This window comes from Falco cherrug, chromosome 13 (genome assembly GCF_023634085.1).
Source record: "Falco cherrug isolate bFalChe1 chromosome 13, bFalChe1.pri, whole genome shotgun sequence".
Lineage (NCBI taxonomy): Eukaryota > Metazoa > Chordata > Aves > Falconiformes > Falconidae > Falco > Falco cherrug.
The window spans coordinates 27,524,871-27,545,310 of record NC_073709.1 but is presented as its reverse complement, the minus strand read 5'-3'; the positions used below and the strand labels follow the sequence as shown (position 1 = coordinate 27,545,310).

At 38.4% G+C, this 20,440-nt stretch overlaps 2 protein-coding genes across 5 annotated transcripts in view; one reads left to right on the top strand and one right to left on the bottom strand.

Moving 5' to 3' along the window:
- Positions 1-16,457, bottom strand: part of IARS2 (isoleucyl-tRNA synthetase 2, mitochondrial) — a 38,647-nt gene extending 22,190 nt beyond the window's left edge. The window contains exons 1-9 of one of the 2 annotated variants that reach the window (XM_055725745.1): positions 16,365-16,457; positions 5,464-5,586; positions 4,298-4,454; positions 3,162-3,310; positions 3,024-3,073; positions 2,816-2,925; positions 2,640-2,730; positions 2,148-2,263; positions 393-562 (exon numbers count right to left, since the gene is read on the bottom strand). In XM_055725745.1, coding sequence (XP_055581720.1) covers positions 393-562; positions 2,148-2,263; positions 2,640-2,730; positions 2,816-2,925; positions 3,024-3,073; positions 3,162-3,310; positions 4,298-4,424 — 813 coding nt within the window. In that variant the 5' untranslated portion in view covers positions 4,425-4,454; positions 5,464-5,586; positions 16,365-16,457. Of the gene's footprint in view, positions 1-392; positions 563-2,147; positions 2,264-2,639; positions 2,731-2,815; positions 2,926-3,023; positions 3,074-3,161; positions 3,311-4,297; positions 4,455-5,463; positions 5,587-6,110; positions 6,388-16,364 lie in introns of those variants that run through there. The other variant, XM_055725744.1, reaches the window with a different exon arrangement.
- Positions 6,511-19,813, top strand: BPNT1 (3'(2'), 5'-bisphosphate nucleotidase 1). 3 transcript variants are annotated; one of them, XM_055725746.1, is made up of 9 exons: positions 6,514-6,644; positions 9,930-10,054; positions 13,369-13,473; positions 13,723-13,830; positions 14,343-14,391; positions 15,323-15,414; positions 16,376-16,573; positions 17,289-17,394; positions 19,239-19,813. In XM_055725746.1, exons 2-9 carry the CDS (start codon positions 9,938-9,940, stop codon positions 19,385-19,387), a joined length of 924 nt encoding a protein of 307 aa, XP_055581721.1. In that variant the 5' UTR covers positions 6,514-6,644; positions 9,930-9,937; the 3' UTR covers positions 19,388-19,813. The 3 variants fall into 3 exon arrangements, with proteins under 3 accessions (XP_055581722.1, XP_055581721.1, XP_027653680.2); XM_027797879.2 differs by lacking the exon at positions 6,514-6,644 and adding an exon at positions 6,995-7,017; XM_055725747.1 differs by lacking the exon at positions 9,930-10,054 and having other exon boundaries at positions 6,511-6,644.
- Positions 19,814-20,440: the final 627 nt, after the last annotated feature.

Sequence of the window (20,440 nt, the reverse complement as noted above, 5' to 3'; positions counted from 1 at the left end):
TAAAACAAACTTTACTGAAGAAGACTAGTAATAATGACCTACATAACTGGTGATTTACTGGTCTGCAAGATGCAGCTTTAAAAACAAATTTTGAGTCTGAGAACTGTTGTCTGTACTAGCCTTTAAAATTAAACAAAAACAGAGAGAGAAGAGAAATCTGATTCTGTTCTACCACTTCCCTGTAAACTTTCATTAGCAGATGGATGAAATATTTCCTTTCATTTTGATGCAGACTTTTCCAAGGTTAGTCCTGCATTCCTGCAGACCATTAGTAATACTCACGTGAACGCTTCACAATCTTTTCAAGTTTTATGCACTAATTACAACAATCGCTTTAAGAGCACATGATCAAACAGTTGCAGGAAATCAAGGGCAACAGCTTAAAAAAGTACCGTTGGTAGCTGATGGTGGGAGGCTACGCTGTAGTCTTCCATACCATGAGCCGGGGCTGTGTGAACTAATCCTGTTCCTTTTGCCATTGTCACGTGATTCGCAGGTAACAGAGGGGAGACTCTGCCAGGAATTGTGGGATGAGCACAAGAACCATCTACCAGATCTGCACCTGGGGGTGGAAAAAAAAAGCCAAAAGAAAACCACAATTCATGCATTCTGCTTTTTTTATCAGAGAGCAGAAATGGAACAATTGCTCAGCAAGTGCACGCACAGGATACTATTCAGATGTACTACTACTATATTTTGTTTGTGGGTCCCTGTCCAAATGCTTTCAAATTCTCTGCATTATCATCTTGCACAGTTTTTCTTCATTTGAAGTAAAAGCTTTTCTTCTACCTTAGACAATGGTATTCCATATACAGACACTTCACATACACCCATTCCTTGGGGACCACTGCCTCGGTGTTCTGGAAACAGATCACAATAATGATTTAGAGGGCTAAAACCCTTGAATGTGGGATCTGTTTCTAGTTCTGCCACTAAGTACTGATATTATCATGAACAATTGATTTAAATCCTTTAAATTACATAAAAATAAAGAGAGTACAGCACAAATGAAGCTGGTGATGATTTAGGGTTAAAAAAAAAACCACACTACTGAAGAAATCTTAGTAGTAAAGACATCGTCTTCACTGAATGCTTTCTTCCTAGAAGGAAGATGTTTAGGAACTGCTGTCAGCCAGTTAGGTACACAAATACAGAAAGGTAACAAATACAACTAATTACTGAATATATGGGAAGAGAGTAAAAGAAATTTAATATTAGAACTTCCTCTTTTTCAAGAAGGTCCTACTGTTGTATGTTATCTGAAAATCATGTGATTCAAGAAGGTGGAACCTGTGAGAAGAACACCTCCAGGTAATTTTGTCATTAGGTAAAGCCAGGATTATTAAGCAGAGAAACAGAATTTTTTTTTCCCTCTGAAAAAGAAGGCATTGAAAGACATGAAAACAACCTAAAAAGACAAAATAATAGAAACAGACTTCTCACCTCCTTTAGATATGCATATTTCCAGCACTGAATCACTGATAAAGGCAAATGAATGAAGTTCACAAACGACACATCAAATACCAATTCATGACACTGGTTCAGAAGTCTGTCTATTAAGAAATATCACTATGCAGTTTGTCAGGATACAAACTTAACTGCTTCAGTTTGTCTGTACAGACAACAGTCACCTACGATACCTCAATAGTCTTCCTGGTTATGGTGAAGGCTTGAGATACCCCTTAACAATGAAAACCGTGAAAAGTAACATAACATGACAACAACAGCCGATAGTGCTACCGATTCTGCTACACCAGGAAACGTCAATGGTTTTTGTAGAATTTGGCCATCAGGCAGTCAGCAAGCATACTTGTAATTAGCCCTTTGTTCTCATCAGCCATGGATGAGAAAGACAAAATGCATTCAGTGTAATTAAATCTTGATACTGAACAGACTTCCACTCCATGCTTAAGTTTTCCAACTGTGAATCCAGATTTTAAAAGGTACTTGGAAATCTGTGCTACAAAAATTTGAGCTACAATACACCAACAGTAAACCTGATAGAACACTACTCCTCTTTGTATTACTTTAGTGAAATGTGTTCTCAAAACAAAACCAAACATAGTAAGACATCAAATCTGAAGCAGTTTTCAGACACGTACAAGCAGATTTCTAAGTAATTTAAGACTAACAACATCAAAACCTACCTTTACACGTTGACATAACCTCAAACTGCATGTCCAAAATGGCAGCCGTAGATTCAACTCTATCTGCAGCTAGAATGAAGTGTTCACCAGTAGTTGTACATTTCACAATTGAATATCTGCGATGAAAATATCTATTTGTGATACTAAGTAATTACGAGCACTATAAAGCTATAAATTGTTTAAATGCTCTCTAGAAGACACCAAAATACGTTTAAAGATCTACATGTCCAAATCACTCATAAACCTCAAAAGAATTTCAAGATAACATAAATCAGAAAGAACTTAAAAAAAATAAACCTGAAACCAATAATTAATATATTAATAGAGATACAGAACAAAGCTTACGATTGTGTCACTTAAGAAGAAAAAAAACCCCAAACACAAAAAAGATGCCTTAAATAAAATGTAATGATAGTCCAGAACATTTTAACTTCGCTGATAAATATTGATAAGGACTGATGCAGATCACTGAACAAAGTTAAAGACACATACGCTGAATCTGGCATGTAACAAACTGCTTGATTGGCTGGCACAGTCCAAGGTTGCGTGGTCCAGACTAGTGCACTAGCAGGGGATGATCCATCTATAGATGTAAATTAGAAGTACATTACTTACAATTGTAACAAAAATAGAAATTATCAGTCTTAAAATCTAAACAGAAGCCATACCTATCACAGAAGTCAGCTTAGGCGGTGACTTTAAGAGGGGAAATTTCATATAGACAGAACGACTGACATGCTGCTCGTTGTATTCAAGCTCTGCTTCAGCCAGCGCTGTCCTGGGTAGATACCAAACAGAAGTTAGCACACTCGAACATGCAAAGCTGTTGATATTCTCGCTAAAATTTTGAAGACAAAACAGTAACTTGATTCTTACTTTGCTGAAGGGGACCAGAACACAGGTTTATAGTCCTGATAAATGAAACCCTGAAGAGGACAGGGAGGGAAAAAAGAAAGTTAGGAGAATCAAAACTCATGACAAATCAACACAAACTTCAAGGAAGGTTCAACATACCTTATCATACATTTTATAGAAGACTCTCAGTTGGTTTGCTTCATACTTTGGATCAAACGTACGGTAGCAGTTAGCCCAATCTGCCATTATGCCCCAACGAATGAAAGCGGATTTCTGCTTCTCAATTGCTCTTTCTGCAAATTCTCTGGCTGAAGGGAATAGTTCCATTAAGCTCATGGTTTAGGTCACTAAGATCAATATAATACCATTTGAAATATGCTACTGACATTTTTTTACAAAAACCTGAGCTGAACTTATTTGAACTATGCACTAATTATCGATGTGTATTAAATAGATTATTATAGCTCAAAAAAAAATATGCATTTCAGAGAAGCAGTTACATAAAGTGACTGCAAGAGTAAAAAGATCCAGCAGTGGCACTTTTTGACTAATACAGGGGCATAAAGCACAGATATCTCTAGAATAGAAACTTTCTTTTTAAGGAAGAGGGGAAAAAGTAAGTATTGAACATACGAAGAACAATTTCTCAAATAACATAAAATAAAAAAGTGAAAATTAACTACTACTGCTGATGCTGATCCAACCCTGTCAAAACAACATGCGTCTGAAAATAAGTTAGCCCATTTCATTGTTGCAATTTCAAGCTAAAGCAGTTTAAATTGCTCGCTACAAATAGCTTTGCAGCTTAACGTTGATGTCTTCCAATACATAAAATATTTGAAACTATTTATTCAAAACAGTATCCATATAATGCAGACTAACTTCCTCTGAAAGGATCATCCCTATAGTTTTGCGGTATTGCTAAAAACACAGTGCACAAACACATTCCTACTTATAACACTAAGCCAAGCTGTCCTGACGCTTTATTTTTACATGCATCTTTTTAGCTCCTAACCAAATTCAGTCTTTAAAAACCAGAGGATGTCAATCTGATAAGCATCAGTTTCATGCCACTACACAGTTAAGCAAAGCAGAAATCCAAATCCTCTGCCCTGCCTTTGTTTTTTAAACCCATTGTCAGTGCTATGTATGTCCATTGCAGTAAAAAAAAATCAAGCCCATGTTGCATTATCTCCTTTCATAAGATTCATTGCACTCGATCTACAAAAGAGGAGTAGGATGTACACATACTTAGGCCTACTTTTTCTATAAAGCTATCGCGAACAGTAGTTTACCTTTCCGTCGAATTTCCATTGGTGAAAGATTTTCAGCTCCTTTGACTTCTGACAATGCCTTCAACTCAATTGGCAATCCATGACAATCCCATCCTGGCACGTAATGTACTTTATAACCTCTCATCATGTAGAAACGATTAGTGATGTCTTTCAAAATCTGAAAAGACACAAGAGTCTGTTATCACTTCAGCTCCCCCATGTGGAATAGCTTCATTATTAATTATGATCCAAGCAAATATAAAATGCTGCATGATTTGTTTATATTTAAGATTATGCACTTGTGATTTTTCTTGTGCATCATTTTGTACTTTGACAGAACCTCAGAGGACCTCTGATCAAAGGCATTCACGTTCAGTATAACCGAAATCTATAGTTTATAAACTTGCAAGACTTAAAGTGAACAAATCCTACTCACTCTCATTTTTAAAACGTTGACCTGGATCTACAGCGCTGGCCTAGTGCCTATTACTGCAGTCCAGGCTTTGGCACTAGTACTGCAAGAAGCTGTGGTCTAAAATGTGGTCATGCATTTTAGTCTTTCCCACCTTGTAGAATATGTAATGCTGTCATTCTCAGGACTATCTAAACATGTCCAAATATATTTAAGAGTAATATTTTAAAGCTGAAATTTGTATTTTAAAAGTCATCAGCATTTAGCCATTGCGATTCCATTGAGAATACCCAGATAAAATAAAAATAAATGGAATAGAATAAATTTACAAAATACTCAAAGGAAAAAAGAATAGCAAGGCACAGCTCAAACATGCATTGCAGTAACATTACATATACACACATAGAAATATACATTCACCTATATGTGTATGTGTGATACATTCAAAACACAAATAATCTGAGCATTTAATATTGCTTGGGAACGAATCACAGGCTGGGCTTTCTCTAAACAGACACTCTCTTTTTGCGGAAACATTCTGCCTCATAAATTAACACTCAGCATACAGGTACCACATACTACTATATGGTGTTTATGTCAAAGCATGGTATCTACACAGCCACAGTATTTGCTTTTTAAAAGCGCCATCTACCAAAATACCGAATGCTTTAAAGTGTTCTTGGTTTAAGTGGGAATAGAGAACACACAGGACATTATAGGAAGCGTTTACTACTTCAAAACTACTAGTAAAGAGTATGAACAAGCAAACATTTACTTTATTTAATGCATGGCCAACGTGAGGGTCTCCATTGGCATAAGGTGGTCCATCATGCAGACAAAATTCCTGTTTTGTTTTCCTTTGCCTTTGCCACAAATACAGTTCCGAAAAACCGCATTTCTGTAGAGACAACAAGCAAACACCTAAATCATCACAGGTCTTTACGCTTCCAAAAAGCCTGCCTTTTGGCTAGATGATAGAATACGTAATAAAAGCAAACAAAGAAATTAACACACACGGAGCATTAACTTTTCTAAGTCTGTAAGAGGAGATGTTAGTAGTTTAAAGACATTAAAATGCCCGAGACAGGTATAATACTAAGCTGTAACATCATTATTCTGGCTCTCCACTGTCACAAGGGTCGTTCCTGCTTCTCCAAACGAAACCATAACAAACCTGCGAGTGCCCAGACCATCGGTAAGTAGCCGGAGACCCCGAGCTCCAGCTTTCTCCAGCGGCCAGCTCCAGAGGGCCTGGCCAGGTGCCCGCGGGAGCCCAGCCCCACCGGGGCGGCTGAGGCCGCAAGCGGGGCCCTGGCCCGCCACCCCGCGCTCCCTCCCGGGCCAGGCCCCACCGCACCGGCCAGGGCAGACCCCGCCCGTCCGGGGCCACGCACCCCGCGGCGAGCAGGCCCCGGCCGCTACCTGCTGCGTCTCCAGCTCGGCCTCGGGCTGCAGCCGCCCCGGCAGCTGCGCGGGGAAGCGGCTGTGCGGCAGCAGGACGGTGTCCCGGTACCGCGAGTCCTGCCGGTTCTCCTCCAGGGGCTGCCGGCTCTCGGCCTCCGAGGCGACGGGGCGCGCCCAGCCCCAGGCGGCCCCGGGCCGGGCGCGCAGCCCGACCCGCGCCCGGGCCCCGGCCCAGGCCAGCGGCGGCGCCCGCCAGGCCCGAAACATCCTCTCGGGCCCCGTGCGACGCGCGCGGGGAACACTTCCGCCTGCGCTACGGCGCGCGGGAGGGGCCGCCCCCCGCACAGCGCGCTGCTCTCCCCGCCGCGGGGCCGAGCCAGAGGGCGGCTGTGCGGCGCTACCGGCCGGCAGGACCGTGGGGGCGGTTCGAGCCCAGTTGTAAAGGCGGCGGCCGCCCAGCGCGATCGGGGCGGGATCTTCCTGGAGCAGCCGGGCCGGCGGAGGAGCGCAGCGGCCGCGGCCGGGAGCGAGGGACCAGCGTGGTTGGAGCGGGTGAGTCGGCCCGGTCACCCGCCGGGCCCTTCCCCGTTCGGCGCTGCCCGGTCACCCGCCGGGCCCTTCCCCGTTCGGAGCCCTGGTCAGCGCCCGGTAACGCTGCCCACGCTGGCCCTCCGGACCGCACTACAGTTCGCCACTGGGAACCCCAATTACAAGAGAATCAATCAGGAAGGAATAGGCTTTTTTTCCACCAACCCCCCCCTCCTTTTTTTTTTTTTTTTAATATAAAAAAACCCGACAAACTCCGAAGGCCTCCCAGCACTTTACTGAAGTGAGATTGTACCGTCTTTTTCCCCCTGGAAGCCTGCAGGCGAACCTCAGCGGGACCCTGGCGTTCCTGCTCCGAGTCCTAGCCTGCTTCTGCTGGGTAAATGCTGCCGCCTTCCATCACACAGAATAAATAGTTTATCTTTCGCTAAACCTGAGCCAAAGTTTATTGTAAAGAAACAGGGAGCTGTAGTCACTGGGGCTTTGAGGAGGCCAGAGGATGAAGTCCCAGTTCAGCACTGGCATTTAAAGGCGTGCGCTGTGCAATTGGCCATTTTCTCCTTCCGACAGGTGAAATTATAAATTTGGAAAATGGATGTTTGCAGAAAAGACACTGAAATCATAACATTAACAAAATCGTTCATACTTGTTTTGATAAATTAATTGTAGCCATCCTGTGATACTTAAATATTTCAAAATTAACGTGTAACAAGAACTGGAGAACTCACTTATTTTAGTAGGTATCAAAGCAGGCTTGATTTGCCAGGTTGAGACCATTCAACAATTTGGTTACTAGGCTAGGAGAAATGATGGCTGGTCTTTGGAGGTCAAGGTAAATTTTGAAAATAATACACAAATTTAAATTGAAGGACAGTTGCTGTGAAATCTTTGTAAACTGTACAGTTTTCTAAGAGTCAACCTTGTTTGTCTAAAGCAAGCAATATATTCCTGAATGTATAATGGCAGTGTATACATTAGACATTGCCCTCATCAGAAAGAATGTGCCATAAACTTATAAATAATTAGAGAACAAAACGTTACAGAGATTAAACACTTGTGATCAACTAGCACACACAGTTATCTAACCAAAAAGGTCCAACACACTAGAAAATGTGGCATGCAGGAGATGCAGCCCTGTAAAAATATAAGGCACCTTTTGCAGTAGTAACATGCCCAGCGCTTCCTTAGTTTGTTACTCTGTATTGGGGAGAAGGGGTGTTGAACCTCCCATTTTAGTTTCTCTTAATAAAACATGTTTTTCATAAGAATATTTTACTTTTAAGGTTTGATTAGAGATTTCAGGTATAGGGTCACTACAGAAAGAAGGTATAGTTGTTTGCCTTAAGAACACCCCTAAAAAACATGCCCCAGAAACTACTTGGGTCAAGCTTCAGGAACATAAGATAAATAGTACTTCTGTGTTGTTTCCTGAGTCTTTTGAAACTTTATGCAATCATTAAAAAAATAAAGCCTTTAAAACAATTTAACCTCATTTTACAAAGCAGGATCAAATATGCAGTAAAAGGACAAATTAAGAATGAGAAGCTGAGCATAAAAATCTTAATTATCTTCTGAGCTCAATTCTTTAACCCAAACTTCCCATCTAGTATGCTTTTTTTTTTTTAACTGTCTCTCAGAAGTACTCGCATTCCAGTATGGAATGAGCTACATTCAATTTTCCTTCCTGTTAACTTGTTTCATATGATGGTACATAAAAAAGTATCTAAATTCCATGTGTTATGACATATTTTCTGTATGACTTTCAGTTGTTTGAGAGCTGGGTTTTGCCACAGGTAGCACACTGAGGATTTCCTCTGTAATCACTGTTACCAGTACAAGACAGCCCGCATGTGCGCTTTGGCTATAGACCTTGGCTATTTTACAGGACTCCAGAGCCCTTTGCTCCCATGCATGAGCTGTAAATAATAATTAACAGTAGCAGCTGTGCTTTTTGAATATACTTATACAATCACTCTACTCCTTTAGCTTCAGAGATATACAGACTATACAGATACCCATAACAGTGTTTCTAAATGCTGAAAAAGTTCTTAAACCAGCTAAACCTGTGATTTTGATACCTCAAACATTGCTGTTTGCTGTAAACAGATGTGAACTTGAGGTCGCATTGAGATCATCTACAGTAGCTAGCCTTATCACCTCATTATATTATACTATACCAAGTAGATACCTCAAGCAAGAAAGGAAAGGTATTGCATAACAACCTATTGCCACTTAAGCAATACTTGCTGCAAATAATGTGAGGGAAGCCTAATATATCATCTTCTATGTGGTGATTAATCAATTCCTCTGTATTTTTTTCTAGCTCTGGGCTCAAGTGTCTACTTGGGGTATATCATTATATCATACATGTGAGCCCAACCCAAAAAACCACGTAATCTACACAGAAAAAACTGACAGGAAAACATTAAAAGCGATTAGCTCTGCCTTTTAAAGAATACAATGTGGTTATCAGTACTACTTTTTCCTGACAGAGAAAAGCTGAGAGGAATGGATGATGTTTTTTGCAAGTGTGAGAGTTATTCTCCTGTTTGGGAGCTGAAGGCATCGTGATTTGCTCTGATGTGTGTTGGGGAACAGATGTAGAAAACAATACAATAGGAAGAATGTCAGGACATGCTGTGTTGAGGAGAGGAAGGAAGATGTAATACATTTTCTTAAATCAAGAGTAGTAAAAGAAATGCAGAAAGGATGGTAAAATGTAAATAAACAGGCTTCTGCATACAAGTGCAGTGTTTGCAGTATCTTGAGTATCATTAGCCTATTTTGTGTCCACAATTAGGCCATCTACAAAAGCCTATTTTATATTTAAACAAATTAAAGTAGTGAGTAAAATTGCTGTTGTCATCCTTTCTTGAGCCTTGTACTTTAGTCTGGGCACCAACCAACTCTGTAGGTTTGATCCTGAAAAAATTACCTTTGTTCAAAATGTACAAAAAATGAGTACTGTGTGTAGATATATCCTTTCTTAAAATTTCTGATAAAGAGTTTCTGCTGCTGTTCTTGTTTAATGCCAGATTTTATTTTAGTGAGAACTAAGTTCACTGTTACACAGAGCATGGATATTTGAAAAATCTTCTCTAAAATGGCTATATATCCCTGTGTTTCTTAATTGTATTTTTAAAAAAGTCAAAGCTCACTTCATTACTACTCACTGGCAGTAACCCACTTTCCCCTTCCTATCCGCTTAAACTGTATCTGTTTTGCAACATTATATAAAATATTTTGTTCCTTGTCTTGAAATGTACAAGTTTGCTTTTTGTTTCTTTTCAGCTTTCAGTATGGCTTCTCCAGCTTTACTCATGCGTGTGGTTGCCTCTGCATATTCCATTGCAGAAAAAGCGGCAACAATTGTTAGAAATGTAATGGCTGCAGGAGATCTGGGGATAGTGGAGAAGGTATTACTTTTACTTTGTTCTAATTTAATTTCTCTTATTAATACTGAATTAGATACAGGTCAAAGTGGTATTTTCAGAGATCAGCAGCTGGGGAAAGAAATACAGTCCTCACCTCTCTTGATACAAGAAATATTCCTTACTAAAGGATTAAAATAGCACTGGAAGGAAATACAGTCCTTACCTCTCTGATACCAGAAATATTCCTTATTAAAGAACTAAAAAAGCACTGGAGAAGTGTTTTTTGACCAATATTTTTAAAGAATGTTCAGACACTTTCAAGAAACACACCATAATTTTGTCCTGATTCCCCTCACAAAACACAAGTTTTGGATAGCATGTCAGAAATCATAATGCAGCATCTTTCTCATTTATTTCCATACCTATGTTTTAACATCTGTAGTACAGCTTAAAGTACTGTGCCTTTGATTAATTTTGGATTAGGATAAATCAGTGCTGAGTTTCTTAAGCTATAAAGAACCTTAGATTTGATTGTAAATCAGTTTTCAATATAAATTTGGAGCTTCAACTTTAATTCTAAATAGGAAACAAAAATGAAATCAGTTATCTGCCTAAAGTTCTTAATTTGCTCTGAGTTAGTAAGATGCACTGATAAGCCAGGACCTTTGTTTTGACTATAGTACTAGAATAGGTGGAATTAACTTTTGAAATTAATTCCAGCTTTACAGGTATGTCACAATATTATGGACTGCATTAAGTATCTATATTTTTTTTGTCTTTACGTTGAAGTAATTGTTGGTATTTACATTCTTTACATTTAAGCAAGCACTTTCAGCCAGTTTTAAAGAAAAGCCTAATCCTTTATGACTTCTACTGTCAGTTCAGACAGTAGATACAAAAAGATTATTTTCCTTTTTCATCAGTTATCTTCACCACTATGAAAACTTTTGCAAGTTTTTCTTACACTCTTTTTTTCCTAAGCAATCAAAATCAGAGGTATGGGGAGAGAATTAAAAAAAAACCACCCCAAACTGGAGACTAATGATCTGTGTTTTCAAAATTATTTAGATGCATAGCAGGATTTTCAGACACTTGTATGTACAATTATACTCTCCCACATAATCTCCTTTTAGGTTCTTGGAAAAACTAATGCAGCTTCACTACAAGAAAGCCTTAAAATACTTGCATCCAGAGGTACAAAGGAAGCACTATCTGTACTATGATTAACCTGTTAATTTTAAATGCATAATCAAGTTTCCTTAAGCTTATTTTTTAAGAGTCCAGCAAGTTTAAGGTAATTTTAACTACAACTAAATGCTGGCTTCTATCAGTTTAATTCACTTTCCCTTTAAATAAAATTACATGTATTAATATTATTTCCCAGTAAATCAGAAATGCATTGCTCAATCATATTTTAATATAATAAAACAGCAAATGAACACAGTTTAAGCTCTATAACCAATTAATACTTATAAATATAGCATAACAAAAATGATCAGAAGCAACAGGTGATACTGGTTCTAAACAGGACTGGTTATACCTACTTTCTATTTAAATGAATACTACAAACACACAAAATTAGATCAACAACAATGACCAACAGAAGAGGTTCCTGTTTTAGGGACTAGTGATTTCAGAATTCCTGCAAGCTTATTGTCAAAGGTGGCTGATGAAGAAAGAGGAAAAATGCAAGAGAAAGAACCTGTTATGTGTCTGTGCTTTATAGTCTGGTGGGAAGAGGTGCACAAGAACAGAAAGTGCTGTTTCTTACCATTCTCAGCGAGCAAACATCAAGACCAATTTCAATCGGCCTTACTGAAAGCTTTAGAAGAGCTAGGATGCCAGTGTTCCACCTTCTCCCTCAACACATTGACCTCCCATCCATTTATTTATCTCGATGAGGAATAGTTCAAATACAGTTGAATTTTTAGCTAGCTCCTCTCCTGATAGCCAGTTTTATTTCCCCTTGTCAGCTCTAAGCTCTCCATTTATATTGCTTCTCCTTTAGCATTTTTACTTCTTTTTTTCTCTCCCTTTTTTGGTAGGTAGACATTTTATCCAGCCATTCTTGCATTGTTGGTAACTGTTTTGAGAAACTATTTTATACTGGTTTATGTGCTGTGCTGAACAAAGGACATTCTCTGCAATAACCTGATCTTTCTAAGTCTAAGCTTAGTGCCAAATTCAACCCAATTTATTAGGGGACAAGAAGGAAATTCCAAAGAAAAGTACCAAGTTTCATGGAAGTAGGCAATCAGATATGGGACCGACTTGGTTTTGAGCATGCAAAAATTAACCCATAACATGATTTTAAATGGAATATTCCATTCCTATCTATAGCTAACTTCTGTAGTTGGATAGAACACACTTCGTGTTGTCACCAAATAAGATATAAGCAGATAAAATTTTTGTTTGATTCAACTAAGATGCAAATCCTTGGGTGAACTGACTTTCTTAATTCCACTGCTAACAAGTATTTCTTACTGGTATTCTGTCCCTGGACCTAAAGGGCTCCTCCATTCATAGGTACGTGAAGATTAAGGCAGGGAAGTATTAATAACTTATCCAATTCCACTATATAACAGGTTATTAATGTTTAAGAAGAAATTACTGTAACCCATCTGGCCACATCCATTTGGCTGCACTGCATCTTTTGGGAAGACTTTCAGTCATTGTTTCATGTCATCTTGAGACACCAAATCCACTGTTTCCTGTCTAGTATTTTTGCTGGAAAAAAGTGTATGGGTGTTACTGTCTAGTTAAATTTCATTGATTAGTTTCTGGCCCTCCTTGGTCTTTCTTTGCTAAACTAAGGAACTGCTCACTACTTAGAAGATTATACATCATAATTGCTTCCAGTTGTTTCTTTTTTTTTTAAACAAGTTAGATTAATTGGACCTTTGAATCGCCTTTTACTAACACCTTCCCTATATTGGCCCTCTGTCCTAATTTGCCGTGTCTCCCCAGTGAGCCTTAAAATATTTTTTCCTATTAACTAACTAATTTTTTGTTATCTCTCCTCTTGTATTTATTTGGGTTCATACTTGTATTAATTTATTCTGTGTGGTATTTGCACAAATACATATTCCGTACAACTGCACCAGTGCATGAGAAGAACACAGCATATAAATATTGTTCTAATATCATACCAGTCTATCTTAGTTCTGGAGCGTACAGGGAGTCTCTACTTTCAGTTTTTAGCCTGCCTCTCTCAAGATCACTTACTAGGTTGATGATTTATCAAATTAGACTTCTTTTCTATTACAAGGTAGATACTCAGAGTGATATATGGGCCATTGCACTGTGAGGTTTGTTGTTGTTTGGAAATACAGAAATTCCTATCCATCCTTTCACAGACTGGAGCCAATGACTTGCAGACCAAAGCTGACAGACTGGTACAAATGAGCATTTGTGCTTCCCTGGCACGGAAGTTTCCCAAGGTGACAATTATAGGAGAAGAAGTAAGTACCTGGTTTGTTTCATACTAACAATTTAACTTGCTATAACTTGCAGTAGAATTTGCTTTGGCAGGTTTTAGGAAATCGTTTGGGGTTTTTTTTGTTGATTTTTTTTTTAATAGTATTTTCATCCCATTTCATCTTTCCACTGCATTAGCTTCATCAGGTAAGCTGCAAGCAAATCCAGTTCTAAGGCAAATTCAAGTGACTCCAACACCTTTTTCCAAATAATTCTGAGAATCCTTTTGTTAGGAACTACCCACTGATGAGGTAACCGAGGACTTAATTGAAGATGGTCACTGTGAAGAAATACTGAAGAAAACTTGTCCTGCTCAATACATGGGAATTAAAGAGGAGGAGGTAATGCTATACATATGTTTTCCTATTTTACACTCTTAACTACATTACTTACTGATTTTAGCTAAGGATGTATTAAGAAAAAACATGATTTCAGGGTTGCCAGTTTTTCTGTTTAGTTTGAAAACTGAAATGTAGTCACAGGAATCACAGCTCCAGAGCTGGAAATGCTGCATAGCTTTGTGTGCAATAACGAGAAATGGAAATTTGATTTTTACAACTTGTGATTCAAATTAATTTGGAAGGAATCTACTTTGGACATAAGAGAGTAATGTCATTTCCATGTTCACTTTAAGCTTCCTATTAAGATATTTGCTGAGAAGTTCCAGTCAGTTTTTAAGCTTTTTTTGTGTAAAATACTACTGTGGCTTCAGCCGTATCATAATGTTGAAAATTCAAATCTCTATTTCCTTGCTGCTATAAGGAAATAAAAGCACTAAAATAAAATTTATTCTTTGCATGGTAATTTACATTATTTGCATTTGTTAATTTTCCTTACTTTTTTATTTTTAAAGCTTGTAATATGGGTTGATCCCTTGGATGGAACCAAGGAGTACACTGAAGGTTGGCTTCTCTTTTAATTCTGCTAATTAAAAAAAAAATACAGCAATGTAATAAAGTAGCACATACATGCAGATAGTTTTATGACAGAAGTTACATAGACTATTGTTTCTTGAGGCTGATATTGTTTCTGGCTTTGAGTTCTATGGAATTTTTTAATCATTCTATTCAGTTCTAACCAGTACTGAATATTTCTGACACGCTACTGAGTGTCCACCGGTATTCATCATTTCAGGGAGCAAAGGGCTGCTTTTGATTGCTGGCAGGTTGTGTTTTCAGTCAGACTCACAAATTTTGCATACTTTGAACTCAGGGACTAAATCTCCCATTTGCACATGAATATGCTCAATTACATTTACATCTTCCTCTTGAAACAACCCAAATACCACAGCTGTATTTGTAGCCCTTCCAAATAAAACATCTTTCCGCAAATCATAATTTTTCAGTTATGGGAAGAAACTTTTTTCAGGAAGGCCTAATTTGTCCCCATAGACATAGACTCTAAAATTTATTAAAAAGAAAAACCTCCAAAATCAATATGCTGAAACTAATCTCCTGCTGCATCTTTTAGTGAAAAAGATGTACAAGTGTCAACACATTGCTAGTTTTGAATACCGTTGAAGAATTCACACCACAATTATAGAACGTCATCATATACTGCTATTTAGTTGTATCTTTAAAGTTTTCTCATTATGTGTTAATTAGAATTCTCTTAATAGAACTAAATTATATCAGGGGCATTATTTTTGCAGACCTTAAGGCTAAAAAAAATACTACCCAACCTATTACATCTGAAAATCCTGATTAGTATTTGCATTTTTATGATACCACCCTGTGTATCAACTTCTGGACTTTAATTGAAGGGTTGTTTTTTTTAATATATATATTCTTTCTTTTTTTCAAGCATATCTACATTCATATTATTTCTGTACAGGTCTCCTTGACCACGTAACAGTTCTTATTGGAATTGCTTATGGAGGCAAAGCAATAGCAGGAGTTATTAACCAGCCATACTACAACTATGAGGTATTAAATGTATTGATTTGTTTAAAAGTTAGGTGATTTCTAACTGTCACTTCTAAGCCATTTCCAGTTAGTACCTTTCAAATGACAAGCAGTGTGTAGTGGAACTAATGTTGTAATATAAGGTGTTCGGTCTTTTTATTAGATATATACAGTTTTGAGAAACTGAATCTCAGGGACCTATTAACAGCCATACTGAATCCTGAGGCTTGTATAATACAGTATATATTACATATATACTGCACTTACTACTACACTACATATAAAGTACATACTGTAAAACAAGTACAGATCAGTGCTTTGGCAGTCTTTGCTAGATATTCTTTAGTAAATCCATGCAATACGTGAATGTGTGCCATAAATCTCCAGCCCTAAATAAACCAAGAGTACTTGTCACTGACAGCTGGGTTAGAGTGTATCAGGCCAGGTTTCAGGTATAAGTCCAGGATGGCCAACCTACAGGCATTCACACATTTGGAGATAATTTCAGTATTAATCTGTGAGGGGGAAAAAGCTCATGATACAGGCTGATGACTTAAACTTACTAAAATTGAAAGAAAAAGCTCTCGAGCTGATGTAATGCATATCATCAGCTGCATCTATATGTGGTATATGTATGATGAAACATTTAAAATTACAAGATATGTTCAGTTATGGATTGTGCCTGAAGTATGGAGATATACAAATATTAATTTGTCAGTCAATGGAGGCAGGATGTAACGTACCACCACAATGTCACAGATAAATGAGTAAATAATGTCATTGCCTTAGAGGGAAAGAGCGGGTTTCTCACTGTGGGCTCTAGAGTAGTTATTTTTACGTGCCACTGTTTAAATGCATAACCCAGTATTAATATTATACTCCCTGATACGCAAAGATGTCTCTAGGTACTTCTTTCCATTTCTGCTTTCAGTGCTGATCGCAATGATTACCCATCACTTGGACTTGTGTACCTTTTTTGTAGGCAGGAGCTGACGCTGTGCTGGGCAGGACAATCTGGGGAGTCCTGGGCATAGGTGCCTTTGGATTTCAGCTCACAGAAGCACCTGCTGGGAAACACATCATCGTTACCACCCGTTCTCACAGCAGTACCCTGGTCAACGAGTGCATCAGTGCCTTGAATCCAGACAGTGTCATCAGAGTTGGAGGAGCAGGAAACAAGGTATGAAACTCCAAATCTTTTGGTTTTACTGGAAGGTGGTATCTTTGGAATAAGAAAAAGACCTTTTAAAGAAATCATTTGCTTACTTGCATGAATGTACAGCAGACTTCCTCTTCCTTCCCCAGCTCATTTTTTCTTCATTCCTAGCATTCAGTCTGCTGTAAGGTAGACAGAGGTACAGAAACATTTGTAACAGTGGCTGTGGTGGTCATGGCTGAGGTCCATCTTCCCCAGTATTCTGTTTCTAGGGGAGAAAATTAAAAGTTATAACACCAGAATGACTGAATGGGAATTCAATTTAATGACAATTATAGACATTTCCTTCTGTTCATGTTAATACAGTTCTTATTCCAACTACCTAGCAGCACATACAAAAGGATAAAAATAGGAGTACACAGTGATATTTCCTTTGCAAAAGTTTTCTGCATATAGGGAATACTCATTTGCTACAGTTTGTAAAGCTTAGTTTTGTCATGGCTGTCATAAGCAGAGTGTCCAATCTCTTTTCTCCAATGTGTGCAAGGCAAAAATGGCAACAAGACAACACGGAGATAGTTTCCACTTTATTTTTTTTAGTACTCGCACAAGATGGGAATTCTTGTTTCTGAAACTAAAAGTACACACACTGATCTAATCCCTGTTTCCTGGTGTTATTTTTACCCATTTCTAAATGCCTAGATCCTTTGCAATGATTGCCACTCTCTATTCATAACAGATCATTCAACTTGTAGAAGGCAAGGCATCTGCTTATATATTTGCCAGTCCTGGGTGTAAGAAATGGGATACATGTGCACCTGAAGCTATTCTACATGCCGTGGGAGGTAAGTTAATAGTATTCAGAATTCCAAGATAAATTAAATTATATCAATTAAAAGCTATTTATACTTTTCATAGAAAAAAAGAGTTTCCAAACATGGAAAATATTTTTAAATAGTCATGATTCACTAGGAGCTTTGAGCCCTGTGAAATCAACAGTAACTCCAAAGGGACAGCAAATTATGCTCTGGAAAGCATGAATGATCTGTTTTGTCCTGGACTAATATGGTCAATAATTGTTAGATAATTAAAAAAACAGCAGGTCAAGGGAGGTGATCCTCCCTCGCTACTCCACTCTCAAGAGACTCCACCTGGAGTGCTGTGTTCAGCTCTGTGGCCCCCAGCGTAAGAAGGACATGGACCTGCTGGAGTGAGTCCAGAGGAGGGGCAGGAAGATGCTCAGAGGGCTGGAGCACCTCTCCTATGAAGACAGGCTGAGAGAGTTGGGGTTGTTCAGCCTGGAGAAGGCTCTGGGGATACCTTACAGCGGCCTTCCAGGAGTTAAAGGGCACTTGTAAGAATGATGGGTCTGACAGACTTTTTAGTAGGGTCTATAGTGACAGGACAAGGGGGAATGGTTTTAAAGTAAAAGAGGGCAGATTTAGATTAGGTATTGGGAAGAAATCCTTCACTGTGAGGGTGCTGAGACACTGGCACAGGTTGCCCAGAGAAGCTGTGGATGCCCCATCCCCAGGGGTGTTCAAGGCCAGGCTGGACAGGGCTTTGAGCAGCCTGGTCTGGTGGAAGGTGTCCCTGCCCAAGGCAAGGGGGTTGGAACTAAATGATCTTTAACGCCCCTTCCAACCCAAACCATACTATGGCAAAAGCCAAAATCCAAAATTATGGGTATATTAATTTTAATATTTTAAAAATAAATGTGGTTTTTTTTCATTGGCTTCTATTTTACAGTAAAATCACACTGTCCTACTAACTGGATATAATAGTGTGGACACCGGATTCTTTAAAATAACAAAAGTAGGCCAAATCATGAGGTTGTTCCTTCAATGTACAAACTCCAAAATTGAGTCATTCATTTAATTCAGTGGTGTTCAGCCAACATAAGCCACTTCACCTTTCTAGGGGGTAAGAGATTAGAGAAGTTACAAAAAGTCTCGCTAACAAGTATCTGAATATGTTTTATTGTTATACTACTTCTGCTTTTTGCTTTGATAGATCTTTTACCACTGTATGCTAAAGTTGTGGGGTTTGATCTCCTAAATTCTGTCAAGTGAGGACAACAGTTCATAAATAATGACATTATTTAAGTCCTCTGCAGTCTCTGGTGTTGATAACTGGGATAGCTTTAAACAGGTTAGCTCAGGCACAAAAACCCACCAATCTGGGGCAGCAGTGCTGTATTTAGGCTCCTTGATATGTAGGTATCTCGTGGTTAAATTAGCTTTGATAAAGATCTGCGTTGCTCTTGCTAAGTAATTCTAGAAAACTAGTTTAAAACCAGCTGGGGTACTTCTATATTATGTTAGTTTGTTGAATAGATTTACCCTGGGTTTTACTTTAACTGAGGATTCTTGTTTCCTTCTTATCCACCATCAATGTAAAAAAATACTCAGGAAGTATTTTAATTAATCCATGCGAGAGAGATGTTGTTTTCTTTTTCCTGAAACACAAGTTAAGGTATTGTTGAAAGAAAATGAAACCATTACTTGGTTTCAGTCAATGAAAAACTGTCACATTTGAACTGGGAGCAAAGATACTTCACATCTGGAGACAGGCATGTGTACACCAAAGACTGACTGTTTTGTTTAGTTATTATCATTTGTACTAATAAAATAGATCCTCTCTCTCCAACTTTTGCTTGCTGGAATGTTAATTTTTATTTTCTTTGCAGGCAAGATAACTGATATCCATGGAAATTCATTTCAGTATAACAAGGAAGTGAAACACATGAATTCAGCTGGGATCCTTGCCACTTTGAGAAATTACGACTATTATTCCAGTTGTATTCCTAACACCGTTAAACAATCTCTTGTGCCTTAAAGCAGCAAAGCATCTTTGCTTGGCCTGGAAGGCTGAAAAAGTGAGCTTGGAAAAAAAGAAAGAAGATAACTGAGGTTGAAATTTTGTTTTATAGAATCTGAACTGAATTCTTACATTAAGGCGTTCAATAATTTCAAAATTACATACAGAATCTCTAGGTATACAGTGGATCAAATTGTTTTGCTGCGTTTAGCAGACAACATCAAAACAGTCACATTTCTTCAATAGTTGTTTTCCATATTCTTTGGAGTATTCGTTCTTCATTACTGTGCTTAATATACTGTTAATCATAATACTACTGTCCAAAAATAATCTTGATATTCAGGGCACAAAATCATGTTAAGTCCTTTACCTGATCTTGCTCAATGATTTTTGTTGTATGTAGTCAACAAGGGTTTATTGTGTTAAATACAAATGCACTAAGAATTTGCCTGGATGGATTAGACCATTTATAAGAAAGTTGACAGTTTTGGTTCTTAGAAGTGAATCTTTGAATTTTTTGACCTGCGCTCAGTTTTGGAATGGCAGAGATTGCTATTTGTGGTGAGCTAGGTTGTCTGAGTTTTGCAGGAGCAAGGACACAGTCCAGCTGGGCCTCTGACATCTCAAGCAGGGGTTCTTGGATCACTGATCCATTGAAGATCAGTGAAGCATTAATACAGCAGGGCTCAGGACCCCTCAGTCACCTTCTCATATGAGAGAAGTAGAAAAGCAATTTAACCAAGTTTGGTAGTAAATGCAACAGTGGTTTAACAAGGTTCAAGGGCAAGGTATACTTGATTATTTACTGCACAGAGGACAGGGTCAGACAGAACTGTCAGGGAGGTCCTCCTGTTGAGTCCTGAGGTTCAGAAAGGACGCCCTTGTGTTCTAAACTCCTTCTCAGAGGGGAGTTCAAGTGCGGCTAGGTCCAGACTTAGTCTCAGACTTGGTCAATGGTTTATATTTAAAGGACACACATCCTGCACAATCGATCCTTTATACTACTTAGCTAAGATTTCAAAAGTTTAGCATGCTATTAATCACTTACCGAGAATCTGTTGAAGCAAGGAG

Bases quoted from the DNA above. Each gene is read 5' to 3' on its own strand.
- BPNT1 (XM_055725746.1), top strand. From the start codon at position 9,938: ATGGCTTCTCCAGCTTTACTCATGCGTGTGGTTGCCTCTGCATATTCC. The intron at 13,831-14,342 runs GTAATGCTATAC...TTATTTTTAAAG, and splicing joins TGGGAATTAAAGAGGAGGAG to CTTGTAATATGGGTTGATCC. The intron at 17,395-19,238 runs GTAAGTTAATAG...TTTTCTTTGCAG, and splicing joins TATTCTACATGCCGTGGGAG to GCAAGATAACTGATATCCAT.